Source organism: Cetorhinus maximus, chromosome 8, assembly GCF_964194155.1.
Source record: "Cetorhinus maximus chromosome 8, sCetMax3.hap1.1, whole genome shotgun sequence".
NCBI classification, from domain to species: Eukaryota; Metazoa; Chordata; class Chondrichthyes; order Lamniformes; family Cetorhinidae; genus Cetorhinus; species Cetorhinus maximus.
This window is the reverse complement of record NC_135886.1, coordinates 50,132,332-50,150,539: the sequence shown is the minus strand read 5'-3', so window position 1 is coordinate 50,150,539 and position 18,208 is coordinate 50,132,332. Positions and strand designations below refer to the sequence as shown.

At 43.7% G+C, this 18,208-nt stretch overlaps 1 protein-coding gene across 2 annotated transcripts in view; it reads left to right on the top strand.

The window, feature by feature from the left end:
- LOC144683618 (AT-rich interactive domain-containing protein 2-like) overlaps positions 1-18,208 on the top strand; it is a 242,586-nt gene that overhangs the window by 206,051 nt on the left and 18,327 nt on the right. For both annotated transcript variants that reach the window (XM_078546821.1, XM_078546820.1), the window contains exon 16: positions 16,955-17,151. In XM_078546821.1, the coding sequence (XP_078402947.1) occupies positions 16,955-17,151 (197 nt within the window). The remainder of the gene's footprint in view (positions 1-16,954; positions 17,152-18,208) is intronic.

The window sequence follows — 18,208 nt, the reverse complement described above, 5'->3', positions numbered from 1 at the left end:
ATTGTGGAATTTGAAGTCAGTAAAAATTTAGAATTAAAAGTCTAATGATGACCATGAAAACCATTGTCGATTGTCATAAAAACCCATCTGGCTCACTAATGCCCTTTAGAGAAGGAAATCTGCCATCCTTACCTGGTCTGGCCAACATGTGACTCCAGACCACAGCAATGTGGTTGACTCTTAAATGCCCTCTGAAATGGCCTAGCAAGCCACTCAGTTGTTTCAAACCACTACAAAGTCTCAAAAAAAGGAATGAAATCGGAGGGACCACCCGGCATCGACCTAGGCACCGGAAACGACAACGACAGACTCAGCCCTGTCAACCCTGCAAAATCCTCCTTACTAACATCTGGGGGCTAGTGCCAAAATTGGGAGAACTGTCTCAGACTAGTCAAGCAACAGGCTGACATAGTCATCCTCACAGAATCATATCGTACAGATAATGTCCCAGACACCAACACCACCAAAGGTGGCGGCACAGTGGTATACAGGGGGAGAGAGTTGCCTTGGGAGTGGTCAACATTGACTCTGGGCCCTCATGGCATCAGGTCAAATATGGACAAGGAAACCTGCTGATTACCACGTACCTCCCTCCCTCAGCTGATGACTCAATGCTCCTCCATGTTGAACACCACTTGGAGGAAGCACCGAGGGTGGCAACAGTGAAGAATGCACTCTGGGTGGGGGACTTCAATGTCCATCACCAAGAGTGGCTTGGTAACACCACTGCTGATCAAGCTGGCCGAGTCCTAAAGGACATAGCTGCTAGACTGGGCCTATGGCAGGTGGTGAGGGGCCAACAGGAGGGGAAAAACATACTTGACCTCATCCTCACCAAACTGCCTGCTGCAGATGCATCTGTCTATGACAATCGGTAGGAGTGACCACCGCACAGTCGTTGTGGAGATGAAGTCCAGCCTTCACATTGAGGATACCCTCCATCGTGTTGTGTAGCTCTACCACCATGCTAAATGGAATAGATTTCAAACAGATCTAGCAACTCAAGACTAGGCATCCATGAGGCGTTGTGGGATTCAGCAGCAGCAGAATTGTACCCGAACACAACCTATAACCTCATGGCCCGGCATATCCCCCACTCTACCATTACCATCAAGACAGGGGATCAACCCTGGTCCAATGAAGAGCGCAGGAGGGCATGCCAGGAGCAGCACCAGGCATGCCTAAAAATGAGGTGTCAACCTGATGAAGATATAACACAGGACTACTTATGTGCCAAACAGCATTAGCAGCAAGTGATAGAGCTAAGCAATCCTACAACCAACGGATCAGATCTAAGCTCTGCAGTCCTGTCATGTCCAGTCGTGAATGGTGGTGGACAATTAAACAACTCACTGGAGGAGGAGACTCCACAAATATCCCTATCCTCAATGATGGGGGAGCCCAGCACAGCAGTGCAAAAGATAAGGCTGAAGCATTCACAACAATCTTCAGCCAGAAGTGCCAAGCGGATGATCCATCTCGGCCTCCTCCGGAGGTCCTCAGCATCACAGATGCCAGTCTCCAGCCAATTTGATTCACTCTATGTGATATCAAGAAATGGCTAAAGGCACTGGATACTGCAAAGGTTATGGGCCCTGACAATAATCCAGCAATAGTACTGAAGACTAATGCTCTAGAACTTGCTGTGCCCCAAGCCAAGCAGTTCCAGTACAGCTACAGCACTGGCCTGTACTCAACTATGTGGAAAATTGCCCAGGTATGTCCTGTACACACAAAAAAGCAGGACAAATCCAACCTAGCCAATTACCGCCCCATCATTCTACACTCAATTATCAGTAATGTTATGGGGTCATCAACAGTGCCATCAAGCGGCACTTGCTTAGCAATAATCTGCTCACTGATGCCCAGTTTGGGTTCCGCCAGAGCTACTCAGCCCCTGACCTCATTACAGCCTTGGTTCAAACATGGATTAAAGAGCTGAACTCCAGAGGTGAGGTGAGAGTGACTGCCCTTGACATCAAGGCCGCATTTGATCGAGTGTGGCATCAAATAGTCCCAGCTAAACTAGAGTCATTGGGAATCGGGGAAAACTCTCCACTGGTTGGAACCATACCTAGCACAAAGGAAGATGGTTGTAGTTGTTGGAGGTCAGCCATCTCAGCTCCAGGACATCACTGCATGAGCTCCTCAGGGTAGTGTCCATGGCCCAACCATCTTTAGCTGCTTCATCAATGACCCTCCTTCCATCATAAGGTCAGAAGTGGGGATGTTGGCTGATGATTGCGCAATGTTCAACAGTATTCGCGACTCCTCAGATACTGAAGCAGTCCATGTCCAAATGCAGCAAGACCTGGACAATATCCAGGCTTGGGCTGACAAGTGGAAAGTAACATTTGTGCCACACAAGGGCCAGGCAATGACCATCTCCAACAAGAGAGAATCTAACCATCACCGCTTGATGTTCAATGGCATTACCATCACTGAATCCCCCACGATCAACATCCTGGGGGTTACCATTGACCAGAAACTGAACTGGACTAACCATATAAATACTGTGGCTACAATAGTGGGTCAGAGGGTAGGAATCCTGTGAGGAGTAACTCACCTCCTGACTCCCCAAAGCCTGTCCACCATCAACAAGGCACAAGTCAAGAGTGTGATGGAATACTTCCCACTTGCCTGGATGAGCACCGCTCCCACAACAATCAAGAAGCTTGACACTGATAAAGCAGCCAGCTTGATTGGCACCACATCCACAAACATATAGAATCCATATGGGTGGAGGTAAGAAATAACAAGGGGAAGAAGTGTTATGACCGATGCACTTGGTAAAGCGGAGTTATTTAAAAATCCCAGAGGGAAACTTTAAAAAAACTGTCATAACCTATAATTTTTAAGTGTTATGTTTGAGAAGCAACTCTAAATTTAGGAATCGGACCATCAGTTCTTGAGGTTTTACATGAAACTAATTGAAACATTTTATTAATTTACACAGGTTAAAAATATATATACACATGACTACAAATTACTATCATAACTTTTAACAAATTCTAACTAAAACTAATCTCCATTAAGGCAACAGCAACCCATAGACTTAACCAAATAAAGCATTTTCACCGTACGAATTCAAAACGAGGTTCTTTTCACTGTGGAGCCGGTTGGAAGCTTGCAGCTGCCTTTTGATCTTAGATTGCCTCTGCTCTGCACACCGGAAAACTGCTAAAGTTATACCTACCACAACTGATTGAATTCAAATTCTCATTGTCTCACTGGTTTCTTTGAACTTTACTTTTTAACAATGAAACCCCATTAAGTGTACCAAATTTTATTAGTAATATAAACAGAAAGGCGTCAAGTTTTGACCCCACTTCTTGAATGCTCTATTCAAAAATGCAAATACACTCTACCTCTCTATTTACATCTCAAGCTAGTACATATCAAAGCACCCAGACCAGCTGATATTAATCTAATTAAGACACACCCGCAGACTAAACGTCTATTTTCCAAAATATATACACTAACAGCTTCATGACATTCCCCTCCTTATCAGAAAATGAATCGTCATAATTCTAAAAGACAGATTCATTTTAATAACCCATTTCACACCATCTCCTATACTTATTACACTGTTGCATTACCAGATGCATGCATTGACATATATATACATACATACACACGCACAAGTCCTTGGTATCAACAGAAATCACTCCAGTTCAGTGTCCAGGTTTTTTAAATGTCCCAATTTCCTTTAAGCTTCAAACTCTTGATAATGTATCTGTGAACACATTCTCTCTTCCAGCAATATCTATAATGTGTAGATTAAATGGTTGTAACAATAGACTCCATCTGAAAAGCCTTGCACTTTTGTCTCGAAATTTGCCCAATAAAATTCAAAGGATTATGGTCTGTATAAACGATTGTTTCTGATGAATTGTTGCAACATAAATGTCAAAATGCTGCAATGCCAACACCAAACTCAAAGACTCTTTTTCGATCGTTGAATACCTTCTCTGCTGTACATTCAGCTTCCGTGAAAAATACCCTATTGGTTTTTCAATTCCAGTGTCATCTTGTAACAGTACAGCCCCAATGTCTATATCGCTTGCGCCAATGGCCAACTTGAATTTCTTGGCATAATTGGGTATTGCCAACACTGGTGTCGTAGTTAATATAGTTTTTAAATTATCAAATGTCTTCTGACACTCCAGCGTCCATTGAAATTTCTTGTACTTTTTTTAATAGTTCAGTTAGTGGAGCAACCACTTGGCTAAAATTTGATACAAATTTCCAGTAAAACCCACTCATGCCCAGAAATCGCAAAACTTCTCGTTTTGTTGTAGGCACTTGGAAAACCACAAAAGCCATGACTTTTGCATCTCTCGGAGCCACCTTACCATGTTCAGTGGTATGGCCTAGATATGTAACTTGCGCTTTTGCAAATTCACTTTTAGCCAAGTTCATCACCAAATTAGCTTCTTGTAGTCGAGTAAATAATTCTTCCAGATGCTGTAAATGCTCCTCCCACGTCTGACTGAAAACAATTAGATCATCAATATAAACTGCACAATTGCTTAGACCTACAATTACTTTGTTTGTCAGTCTTTGAAATGTCGCAGGTGCATTCTTCATACCAAGTGGCCTGACTTTAAACTGATATAGTCCACTTGGCGTTACAAAAGCTTATATCTCCCTTGCCCTCTCCGAAAACGGTACCTACCAATATCCTTTTAGGAAGTCAATCTTTGTTATAAAGTTTGATTGTCCCACTTTTTCAATGCAATCCTCCAACTGTGGTATGGGATATGAATCCACTTTTGTTACCGCATTCACTTTTCGATAGTCCACACACAGTCTTTGTGTTCCATCTGGTTCTGGTACCAGTACAACAGACGAACTCCAGTTACTGCAACTAGACTCAATTATATCATTTTGAAGCATGAAATCAATTTCTTTTTGTACTTGTGATAACTTTGCCGGATTTAATCTATACGGTTATTGTCTTATTGAAGATGATGTTTCTACACATACATCATGTAAAGCTAAATGTGTCTTTCCCAACATATTTCCACAAATAGGTTTGTATGGCTGCAATAGCTTTTCCAAATCACTTTGACACTTGCTTGGAAGGTGACTCAATATTTCATTTAAATTTTCAAGCACCCCCTCATTATCCAATTTGGTTAGAGGAAAATCAATTTCAGAATCCTGCACTTCTACCTCTTTCTCATCATCCGTCATCACTAATACCTCTTTTTGTTCCTCTTCCCTGTCAAAGTATTTGTTAAGCATATTTACTTGACACACCCTCTACTTCTTTCTTCTATCTGGAGTATTTATTAAGTGATTTACCTCACTCAATTTCTTTTCAATCCTGTAAGGCCCGCTAAATCTTGCATTTAATGAATCCCCTAGTACTGGTAACAAAACTAATACTTTCTCTCCAGAGACAAAACTGCACATTTTAGCCGCCTTATCCGCTTTCACTTTCATCACTTGCTGTGAGATCTTTAAATGTTCCCTAGCCAACTCAGATGCTCTGTTTCATCTTTCCCTGAAATTTGAGACGTAATCCAGGACAGTAGTTTCTGAATTTTGACCCACCAAATTCTCATGAATCAATTTCAGTGGTCCCCTCACCTCATGACCATAAACTAGTTCAAAAGGGCTAAAACCAGTCGATGCATTAGGAGCATCTCTAATAGCAAATGTCAGAAATGGAATTCCCGTATCCCAATCCTGTGCATAATTCTGACAGTATGCTCTTATCATAGTTTTTAAAGTTTGATGCCAACTTTGCAAAGCTGCTTGTGACTTCGGATGATAAGCTGTTGACTTAAACTGTTTTATCCCCAGACTATTCATTACTTCCTCAAACAGCTGTGACATGAAATTTGACCCCTGATCTGATTGTATTTCTTTAGACAAACCACATCTTGTGAAAAATTTTATTAACTCCTCCACAATCTTCTTAGTTGTAATATTTCTTAAAGGTATCACTTCAGGAAACCTGGTAGACACATCCATTATTGTGAGTAAGTACTGATTTCCACTTTTAGTCTTAGGGAGCGTTCCTACACAATCAATCATTACCCTGGTAAAAGGTTTTTCAAATGCTGGTATTGGAATTAAAGGCGCAGGCTTAATCACTACTTCTGCTTTTCCTGTTACTTGACATATATGACAGGTTCTACAGAATTTGATACATCCTTATGCAATCCTGGCCAAAAAAAAGTTACCTCTGTATCTTATCCTGTGTTTTCCTAATTCCTAAATGTCCCCCCATTGGAATTTCATGAGCAATCCTCAAAATCTCATTTCTATAACCTAATGGGATAACAATCTGATGCACCTCCCTCCAGCTATCATTTACTGAGTCGTGATCTGACCGCCACTTTCTCATTAATATATTTCTTCGAAGATAATAACATACTGGAATACATTTTGCCTCAGTTTCTGAATAAGCTTTCTGATATAACTGTTTTAATTGCAAATCATGTTTCTGTAACTCCACTAACCTCTTTAAGTTAAATGCTTCAACTGAACTGTCCTGCATTCCTTCCTCCTGAACAATGTTATCAAATACATTGCCAGTGAATTGGATTTCGACACCTTCTTCTTGCCTTTGAATTGCCTGATTATCTTGTTCAGTTTGTTCTTCCCTATGGGCTTTTGATCTTGTTATAACACAATCAGGAAACAACCCAGGATGTTCCCTCTGTAGCAGTTCGGTTGAAAACACTTCTACAGGCTGCTGAACTACCATAGGCAGCACCCACATTTGCAATCCAGCTATATCATTACCCAGAATAAATCGAACCCCTGCAATGGGCATTTTTTCCACTACTCCAACTATAACCTCACCGGTCTCCCATCTCCTCTTTAAATTTTCATTCCACAACGAATAGATTTAGCATCTCCATGAACCCCACTTATTATTACCTTCTCCTGCAGCACTCTCTCTGAACAACAAATATCACTACCTGCAACATTAAGGATTGACTAGCCCCTCTGTCTCTTAAGGTTTTAACATCTTTACCTACTCCACCCTGTACACATGGAAATACTTTCCCTTCACATACAATGTCTTTAAACATTTCTGCTCCTCAGAATTCTCTTGGGTAAACTGTGAACACATTCCCACTTCTTGACCTTTCACTGATTCTCCCTATTTCACCTGTACACAAACCACTGGTTTCTCCTGTGCCTGAACCTCAGAACCCACAGTACTTTTACTTCCAGCTCTTTTCTGTACCCCAATAATTCCTACAAATTTTCCCTGCAATTTCCAACACACTGACTTCGTGTGCCCCACTAATGAAAACACCTTAATTTTCGAATATCACTTCTACCTTCAGCACCTTCCTTTTTTAATTCTGAGAAAAAACTTCCTGGGAACCTCCAGCTACTTCTTCTCTTCCCAGACTAGCTGCCTTCCTTTTACCTTCCCACTTTTTATCCTTTTCCAATTTGAAAGGGTGACGGGGAAAAAAGGGTTAGCTTTTTGAACTAACTCATAATCATCAGCTATCTTTGCTGCTTGTCTTACAGAATCAGCCCTCTGTTCCTCCACATGAGTCCTCACTACTGAAGGGATTGAATCTTAAAATTCTTCCAAAAGAATGACTTCCCTAAGAGCTGCATGGGTTTTTATTTTTAACGGCCGTATCCATCGGTCAAAATTACTTTGTTTTACCCTTTCAAACTCAATATAACTTTGCCCAGGCTGTTTTCTCATATTCCTAAATTTCTGCCTGTATGCTTCAGGAACCAATTCATATGCACTCAAAATAGCTTTTTTCACCACGTAATTCATCGACTTTTCTTCTGAAAGGGAAGCATATACCTCAAGCCCCCTACTAATAACTTAGACTGTAATAATAATGTCCAGTTTTCCTGTGGCCATTTCACCTATTTGGCTAGCTTCTCAAATGAAATAAAGAATGCTTCAGTATCTTTTTCCTCAAACTTTGGAAGAGCTTGTACAAATTTAAACATATCCGCACTGGGTTGTACTCTAGAGATAAATGCTTCCTCTCCTACTGACATCTCTTTTCTAACTGCCAACATTTGCAGTTGGAATTCCCACTCTTTCTTTTTCTCTTTCCTCCATCTGTATCTTCACAATTTCTAATTCCCTTTTAAAAGCCATTTATCTGTCCTTTGCTTCAAATTCAAGCTTTTTCAGTTCCTATGCTTATTCAAATTCTAATGTCTTCGTTTGTAAATGAAGTCTCACTACCTCCAGCTGTGACTCACTGGTGTCAGTTTTCACTTCCAACTGTAGATGCTATACTTTTAACTATATCAGATTTCCTAACTCCCGCAGGTAACCCCAATTGTAACTTATCTGCCAACTCTGTTAACTTACTTTTGGTTATTTTTTTTTTGTAAAAATATACTTTATTCATAAAAAATCTTCAATCACATTCAAAACCATTTCAAAAACAACATTACAAGGGTACAATCCAGGTTAAACTTTTACAAAATGTATCACCAGATGCATCAGTACAAACAATATTACAATCATTTACAGCCTTTCATTTTGATCTGTACAGCCCGAGGGGCTCTAAACAGTTCCCAGTCTCTCGGTGCGCTGTGGTAGAAAGGTCTTAGACAGCGACCCTTCCCCATTGCGCCTTTGCGGCAGCTGCCCCAAGCTTTAGTGCGTCCCTCAGCACGTAGTCCTGGACTTTGGATTGTGCCAGTCCGCAACAATCGGTCGGGGACAACTCTTTGTGCTGGAAGACCAACAAGTTTCGGGCAGACCAAAGCGCGTCTTTCACCGAGTTGATGATCCTCCAGCTGCAGTCGATGTTTGTCTCGGTGTGTGTCCCTGGGAACAGCCCGTAGAGCACAGAGTCCTGTGTCACAGAACTGCTCGGGATGAACCTCGACAGCAACCACTGCATCTCTCTCCAGACTTTCTTTGCAAAGGCACAGTCCACAAGGAGGTGAACAACGGTCTCTTCCCCACCACAGCCACCTCGAGGGCAACGTGCAGAGGGGGTGAGACTCCTGGCGTGTAGGAAGGATCTGACGGGGAGGGCCTTTCTCACCACCAGCCAAGCTACGTCTTGGTGCTTGTTGGAAAGTTCTGGCGATGAGGCATTCTGCCAAATGACTTTGACAGTCTGCTCGGGGAACCATCCCACAGGGTCCACCCTCTCCTTTTCCCTCAGGGCCTCTAGGACGTTACGTGCTGACCACTGCCTGATGGACTTGTGGTCAAAGGTGTTTTTCTGCATAAATTTTTCCACCAGGGACAGGTGGTACGGCACGGTCCAACTACTTGGAGCGTTCCGCGGCAGCGTGGCCAGACCCATCCTTCGCAACACCGGGGACAGGTAGAACCTCAGCACGTAGTGACACTTGGTGTTTGCGTACTGAGGGTCTACGCACCGCTTGATGCAGCCACACACAAAGGTGGCCATCAGTATGAGGGCGATGTTGGGCACGTTTTTTCCCCCTTTATCTAGAGGCTTGTACATCGCGTCCCTGCAGACACGATCCATTTTCGACCTCCAGATAAAGCGGAAGATGGCTCGAGTGATCGCCATCGCGCAGGAGTGTGGAATGGGCCAGACCTGCGCCACGTACAGCAACAGTGAGAGTACCTCACACCTGATGACCAGGTTCTTACCCACAATGGAGAGGGAGCGTCGCTCCCACATGCCCAGTTTCCTTTTCACCATAGCCACTCGCTCCTTCCAGTTTCTAACGCATGCCCCGGTCCCTCCGAACCATATCCCCAGCACCTTCAGGCCGTCAGCCCTGACAGTGAAGGGGACAAAGGATCGGTCAGCCCAGTTCCCAAAGAACATGGCTTCGCTCTTCCCACGATTTACCTTGGCTCCCGAGGCCAGTTCGAACTGGTCGCAGACGTGCATCAGTCTGCGCACCGACAGCGGATCCGAGCAGAAAACGGCGACGTCGTCCATGTACAGGGAAGCTTTTACCTGAGTGCCTCCACTGCCTGGGATCGTCACTCCTCTTATGCCCGGATCCTTCCTGATGGACTCGGCAAAGGGTTCTATGCAGCACACGAAAAGGACAGGCGAGAGAGGACAGCCCTGCCTGACTCCAGATTTCATCGGAAAGCTATCTGTTTCCCACCCATTGATTGAGACTGCGCTACTGATGTTAGTGTAGAGCAGTTGGATCCAATTTCGAATTCCCTCCCCAAAGCCCATTTTGGAGAGCACATCCCCCATGTAGGTGTGCGATATTCTGTCAAAGGCCTTCTCCTGATCCAAGCTGATGAGGCAGGTATCCACACCCCTGTCCTGTACATAGGCAATCGTATCCCTGAGCAGCGCCAGGCTGTCAGAGATCTTCCTGCCTGGCACAGAGCAGGTCTGGTCAGGGTGAATCACCAATTCCAGAGCGGATTTGACCCGGTTGGCGATGACCTTGGACAGAATCTTATAGTCCACATTCAACAGTGAAATGGGTCGCCAATTTCTAATTTCCTCCCTTTCCCCCTTGTGCTTGTAGATGAGGGTGATGATGCCTTTCCTCATGGATTCTGACATGCTGCCGGCCAGGAGCATACTCTCGTACACTTCTAGCAGGTCTGGGCCGATCAAGTCCCACAGAGCCGAATACAACTCCGCCGGCAGGCCGTCGCTTCCGGGGGTTTTACTCTTCTCGAAGGACTCGAGGGCCTTAGTCAGTTCGTCAGGAGTTAGCGGTTTGTCTAGGCTCTCCCGCGTACTGTGGTCTAAGACCTCCGTGATAGAGGACAGGAAGGACTGGGAGGCCGTGCTGTCCGTGGGCTTCACGTCATACAGTCCGGCATAAAAGGATTTGCTGATCCTCAGAATGTCGGACCGTGATGACTTTACTGAGCCGTCTTCTTCCTTCAGGCTGCTGATCACAGAGCGCTCTCTGTGTACCTTTTGGAAGAAGAAACGTGAGCACGTCTCATCCTGCTCCACGGAGCGGACTCTGGAACGGAAGATGATCTTGGAGGCCTCCGAGGCAAAGTGCGAGGCTTGCTGGCCCTTCACCTCTTGGAGCTCCTCCTTGACATCGACCCCCATCGACTGCAGCCGGAGCAGATTCTGCATCTTTTCCTGGAGTCGGGACATTTCCCTCTGTTCCTTTCTAGCTTTCTGGGTGCCTTTGCGGATGAAAAACCTCTTGATGCTTCCCTTGATCACTTCCCACCAGTGTGTCAGGGACTCAAAGAGGGGTTTCACGGTTCTCCAACCTTTGTAATCCCTCTTGAGCTCCTCAATGTTCTCTGGGGTCAGCAGTTGCACATTTAGCTTCCATGCCCCCCTGCCCACCCTCAGGTCTTCCTCCAAGTGGCAGTCCGCCAGTAGGAGGCAGTGGTCAGAGAAGAACACCGGCTTGACCTCGGTGGATCTGACTGTGAATGCACGGGACACAAACAGGAAGTCTATCCTGGAACGAATGGACCCGTCTGGCCGCGACCAGGTGTATCTACGCTGCGCTCCGTCTGCAGGGTTGCTGAAGACGTCGTGCAGCTTGGCATCCTTAACTGTTTCCATCAGGGATCTGGACGTAGCGTCCAATCTGCTTCCGGCCCTGCCGGATCGTCCAGCCGCATCGATGATGCAGTTGAAGTCCCCGCCCAGAATGACCGGCCTGGAGGTCGCCAGCAGCAGTGGGAGCTGCTGAAAAACCTCCAGCCGCTCAGCCCCTTGTGCCGGGCCGTACACGTTAATTAACCGGAGTGGAGCGTTCTTGTACATTACGTCTGCTACGAGGAGTCGCCCGCCCACCACCTCCTTGACCTCGGAGACGGTGAAGTTGCCTCCCCGCAGCAGAATACCCAGGCCGGAGGAACGAGAGTCGTTTCCGCCCGACCAGATCGATGGCCCGTGGGACCACCATCGTGACCATTGCCTGTAGGAGCTGAGGTGCGGTATCGCACACTCCTGCAGAAACAACAGGTCAGCTTTGACCTTGGCTAGGTAGTCCAAGGTCGCAACACATCGCGTAGTAGATTTAATGCTACGCACATTTATGGATACAATCTTTAAACCCATATTAAAGCATTTATTCTCCTACCAAACCCACTGTCTCTGAGAGTCCCAGACCTTTAGTCTGCTCCTTCATACCCGTAACTTACTTTTGGTTATTCTCTCCAACCCAATTAGAGTTATCTCTTCTACTCCCAGACAAGTCTTAGCAATTGCCAAAGCCATCTTGCAGTCTCACCACTTCTAAAATACCTCACCAACTCCTGAATTTAAAGTGCCTCTAATACACGTAAGCATAAGATTCACCAATTCCTAACCAATCGAGGAATTAGAAATATAATTTATCCTGGCACAGCCCCCAATTGTTATGACTAATGCAGTTAGTAAAGCGGAGTTATTTAAAAATCCCAGAGGGAGACTTTAAAAAAACTGTCATAACCTATAATTTTAAGTGTTATGTTTGAGATGCGACTCTAAATTCAGGATTCAGACCATCAATTCTTGGGGTTTTACATGAAACTAATTGAAACATTTTATTAATTTACACAGGTTAAAAATATATTGACACATGGTTACAAATTACTACTATCATAACTTTTAGTAAATTCCCAAACTATTCTCCATTAAGGCAACAACAACCCATAGACTTAACCAAACACCAGGCAATGCATTTTCACCTTACAAATTCAAAATTAGGTTCTTTTCACTGTGGAGCCAGTTGGAGGCTTGCAGCTGCCTTTTGACCTTACATTGCCTCTGCTCTGCACACCCGAAAACTGCTGAAGTTTGAATTGATTGAATTCAAATTCTCATTGTCTCACCAGTCTCTTTGAACTTCACCTTTTAACAATGAAACCCCATTCATTGTACCAAATTTTATTAGTAATATAAACATATTGCTTGGTAGCTGCTGGAAAGGCATCAAGTTTTCACCTCACTTCTTGAATGCTGTATTCAAAAAATGCAAATGCACTCTACCTCTCTGTTTACATCTCAAACTAGTACATATCAAAGCACCCAGACTAGCTGACTTTAATCTAATTAAGACATACCTGCAGACCTCTGTTTTCCAAAATATTATATACATTAATAGCTTCATGACAGGAAGACACTGGTAGGAGTAGCCTATAGGCTCCCTAACAGTAGCTATACTGTAGGACAGAATAAATCAGGAGATAATGAGGGCATGTAAAAAAGGCAGTGTATTAATCATGGGTGACTTTAATCTTGGATTGGGAAAATCAAATTGGCAGAGGTAGCCACGAGCAAGAACTCATAGGGCAGAATTTTCTGCCTGCCGGGCGGGCGGGCCCGACCCAATCTACAGCGGGCAGGGAGCCGATCCCCGCCGGAGAAGCAGGCTCCGCCGCCATTTTACATGGGCGGGCCAATTAAGCCCCGAGGACTCGAAACGTCAACTCTTTTCTTCTCCCTCGATGCTGCCAGACCTGCTGAGTTTTTCCAGGTAATTCTGTTTTTGTTTTGGATTTCCAGCATCCGCAGTAGTTTTTTGTTTTTAAAAAAAATCCTTAACCTGTCCCCCTCGTGACAATGTCGCATGAGATGGGACATGTTCATAAATTATACTGAAACTTTATTAAATTGTTTAAAACCCTACATGAAACCTCATCCCGCCGGTGGATGAGATTTCATGTTTTTTCAGAAGCCCGCCGGGGCTCCTGGTTTGCCCGCCAACCTTAAGGTTGGACGAGCAGGTCCTTTAATTGTTTTAATGATCCTGTCAATGGCCTCAATTGGCCATTGACAGGTCAGCGGGCGCACAGCTGATTTTGCTGTGCCCCCGCCTTCCTGAAAATTTAAATGGGGCGGGATAATGTCGGGGGTTCCCCCCGATGTCATCCCGCGTCATTTTACGCGTCAGCGAGCGGGCCCCGCCCCCTGCTCGCCGGTGGCAAAATTCAGCCCATAGAGTATTTGGGACAGTTTCCTAGAACAATATGTTATGGATCCCACCAGGGTTCAAGCTATTTTGTATTTTGTAATGTGTAATGAGGCAGGTTTAATAAATGATCTCAGAGTAAAAGACCCCCTAGGAAACAGTGAGCATAATATGGTGGAATTTAGCATTCAGTTTGAGAGTAAGAAATTTGGGTCGTAACAACTGTGTTAAACTGAAATAAGGGGAATTACAAAGAAATGAGTGCAGAGGTGGCTGGAGTGGACTGGGAAAGGAGTTTAGCAGAAAATACAGTTGATGAACAATGTCAGATGTTTAAGAAAATAGTTCAAGACTCACAACAGCAGAGATATATTCCAGTGAGGAAGAAGGATACTTGGAAGGGAATAAACTAACAATGGTTAAGCAAGGAAGTTAAGGATAATATCTTGTTGGTGATGGTACTTGTCTGGTACTTGTGTGGTGTGAATGTTACTTGCCACTTGTCAGCCTAAGCCTGGGTATTGTCCAAGTCTTGCTGCATTTGGACATGGACTGTTTCAGTATCTGATGAGCCGCGAATGGTGCTGAACATTGTGCAATCATCAGCGAACATCTCCACTTCTGACCTTCTGATAGAAGGAAGTCATTGATGAAGCATTTGAAGGTGGCTGGGTCTAGGCCTGAGGAACTACTGTAGTGATGTCCTGGAACTGAGATGATTGACCTCCAACAACCACAACCATCTTCCTTTGTGCCAGGTATAGCTTGATATCACACATGGTCAAATGCGTCCTTGATGTCAAGGGCAGTCACTCTCACCTCATTTCTGGAGTTTAGCTCTTCTGTCCATGTTAGAACCAAGGCTATAATGAGGTCAGAAACTTAGTGACCCTGGCAGAACCCAAACTGAGTGTCAGTGAGTGGGTTATTTCTAAGCAAGTGGCACTTGATAGCACTGTTGATAACCCCTTCTATCACTTTACTGATGATCGAGAGTAGACTGATGGAGTTGTAATTGGCCGGGTTGGATTTGTCCTGCTTTTTGTATACAGGACATACTTGGGCAATTTTCCACATTGCCAGGTAGATGCCAATGTTGTAGCTGTACTGGAACAGCTTGGCCTTCCTGCGCTCTTCATTCTACCAGGGTTTATCCCCTGGTTATGGTAGAGTGGGGGATATGCCGGGCCATGAGGTTACAGATTGTGGTCGAGTCTAATTCTGCTGCTGCTGATGCCCCACAGCACCTCGTGGTTGCCCAGATTTGAGTTGTTAGATCTGTTCGAAATCTATCCCATTTAACACAGTGGTAGTGCCACGCAACACAATGGAGAGTGCTGTATGGCCCATGTGGAAAAGTTTTGCTTATCAGTTTTAAATATGCTAGATGATGAATACATTAATTTAGTATTTGAAAATATTTATTAATATATTATGATATTATTCATAGAATATAATTTGCCAACATAAAATAAAGGGTACAACTCTAAAGGGGGTGCAGGAGCAAAGGGACCTGGGTATATATGTGCATAAGTCATCAAAGATAGCAGAATAGGTTGAGAGAGTGGTTAATAAAGCATACAGTATCCTTGCCTTTACTAATAGGGGCATAGAGTACATGAGCAAGAAAGCTATGTTGAACTTGTATAGGACACTAGTTTAGCCTCAGCTGGAGTGTTGCGACCACTTGCTTTAAGAAAGATGTGAAGGCATTGGAGATAGTGTAGAAAAGATTCATGAGAATGGTCCCACGGATGAGGAACTTCGGTTATGAAGATACATAGGAGAAGTTGGAACAATTTTCCTTGGTTAAAAAAAGGTTAAGAGGAGATAAGATAGAAGTATTCAAAATCATTAGGGGTCTGGACAGAGTAGATAGGGAGAAACTGTTCCCACTCGTGAAAGTACAGAAAACAAGAGGGCACAGATAAAAAGTAATTTGCATAAAAAGCAATAGTGACATGAGGATAAATATTTTCACTCGGTGAGCAGTTAAGGTCTGGAATGCACTGCCTGAGAGGTGGTGGAAGCAGGTTCAATCAAGGCATTCAAAAGGGAGTTAGACTGTTAGCTTAAAGGAAGAATGTGAAGGGTTATGGGGAGAAGGCAGGGACTGATACTAGGTGAGTTACTCATCCTGAGAGCCGGTGCAGACATGATGAGCCGAATGGCCTCCGATGCTGTTAAAATTCTGTGATTCTGAATATAACTCATCAATTTTCTCTGAAACTTATCTAAGGATGCCTTTACATTGCAGCTATATTGTAGATGCAGCATAAATTGAGTGTTAGGGAATGACCTGACAGTGGAATGAAGCAACGTGAAACTTCCTGGAGTTAAGACAAATTAATTCAAGCATTTTTCCCAGTTTATAAGTCCTTAATTACTTGGCTAGTTTAAAGAAGCAACATCTCTCTGTTATAAATATAATATATTTTGTAGTAATTTGCCAAGAGCTGAAATTATGACCATAGCAACATGTGATCAAGAAAGGATCACATTGTTTTGATGTGACTTATGTGACGTAGGCCTCAACCATTGCACAGGCGCACTGGTTATTTGATTGTAACTTGCCAACTATGATTCAGTTTGAAAATATAACCTGATTTGTTGTACATTGTAACTTAATTGAGGATATTACTTTGAGATATTACAAGATGAACTAATGCATAACTGATTTCCCTCCCTTCAATAAGTCAGCAGGACTGGTATCTACTATTGTTTGGATGACAGGCTTTCAAAAATTGCTGTACAGAACCAAACAATAGAGCATTAATAATGGGAGCCCCTGTACCAGGGCTTAAAAATAACTGGAAATTGGAGCATAGCTCCACCCTCAGATTTTGGATTGACCTGACCATCCTCAGTTCACCAGGGCTTAAGTCAGCATCACAATATCAATTAGAGCTGCTTTTAAATAATTGAGTGAATTTCGAACTGACACATGACTGTCTATAATTTGGCAAATATACTATGTGCTAAAGATCTGAAGCTTGAACAGAATTTCTGATCAAAAATACCTGAGTCATTATTAAAGGCACCTTTTCATATAGAAGTTTTACAGTTCAATTTGATTTTTTAAAATTTGAAAGCACAGGATGCAACAGTAAGTGGGCTATAACACTCTCTCTCTTGTTTGCAGGGGGTTCCTAAAGTGAGTTCTCCTGCTCCAGTGCCCAGTCAGCAGACAGTAACCCAACACCCACAGTCACAGGTTTCCCCAGCAGTGGAGCATTGTACGGGGTCCCACAGCTCTCAGGTGCCAGTGTCTGCTCCAGAAACCGAATCTGCCAAGAAACCCAACCAGAGCTTCATGTGTCTTTGGAAAGATTGTAAGAGGTCAGTCACCTATTCAATGTGTAAGGAAAGGGACACTGCACTAATTCGTTAGTAATATACCTCGCATCTCCTTAAATAGCATGGTGTGTTGCTATTTTTGCGTAACATACCTTTACATAAGGTTCAGAGTAGTTCTTGAATGTGGACTAGACAGCTTGAATTTATTTGTCCAGATGGGGTTCTGTGGGCATAGATTGGCACCGTTGCCAATTCCAAGCAAGTTTAAGGTATGTATATTAGAGTTAAAGGTCTCGGTAGAACTTACTTTATGAAAGGAGTAATGTTCTTTAGGAAGGATATGTTAGAAATAGATTAACTGACTTGTGAGTTGCCAAAGTGATGTGTGGAATTAAACTACAAAATTACTTGGCATAGCGGTGTGCCATAAGTTTGTATCTGTGTGAGGGGTTGTATAAACACACGTGTACGCATACAAAGTTCTTGATCATAGCTGTACTCTTGTGGGAAGTTGTAGAGGTCAAATGAGACATGCCCCTTGACAGGCATGGAGAGAAAACTAGGAGTGAGTTATCACTAGCTGCTTGTGCATGCTCTAATTCTCTACTTGCTGGCTTTGAAGTAGTATTAGCTGGGAGCAGATGTTTCTTTCTCTCATATCTTCACTGACTTTCTGGAAGAGTCTTTTGTCTTCTGGATAAGACATTACACTGAGGCCTTGCCTGTTCCTTCAAGATCCCATAGGGCTATTCAGTGAAGAACTGGTAAGCTCTCCTGGTGCTCTGGTCTATGTCTATCCTGCAATCAGCATCATTTTTAAAAACAAACCATCCAGCTGGACATGTCTCATTGCCATTTGTGGGACTTTACTTTGTGCAAATTGGCTGCTAAGTTTCCCTGAATTATAACAGTGAGTATGCATAAGTACCTCATTGGTAGTAAAGCTTTTTGGGATGTCCTGAGATTCTGAGTAACTACGGAAATGCAAGTCCTTTTTCTACTCATATTCTCTCTCATGCTGTTCCTCTCTCATGTGAGTTTTCTCTCTTGTTCTTACTATCACTGTACCAGACTGAGCTATGATTAGGGCTAATATTTT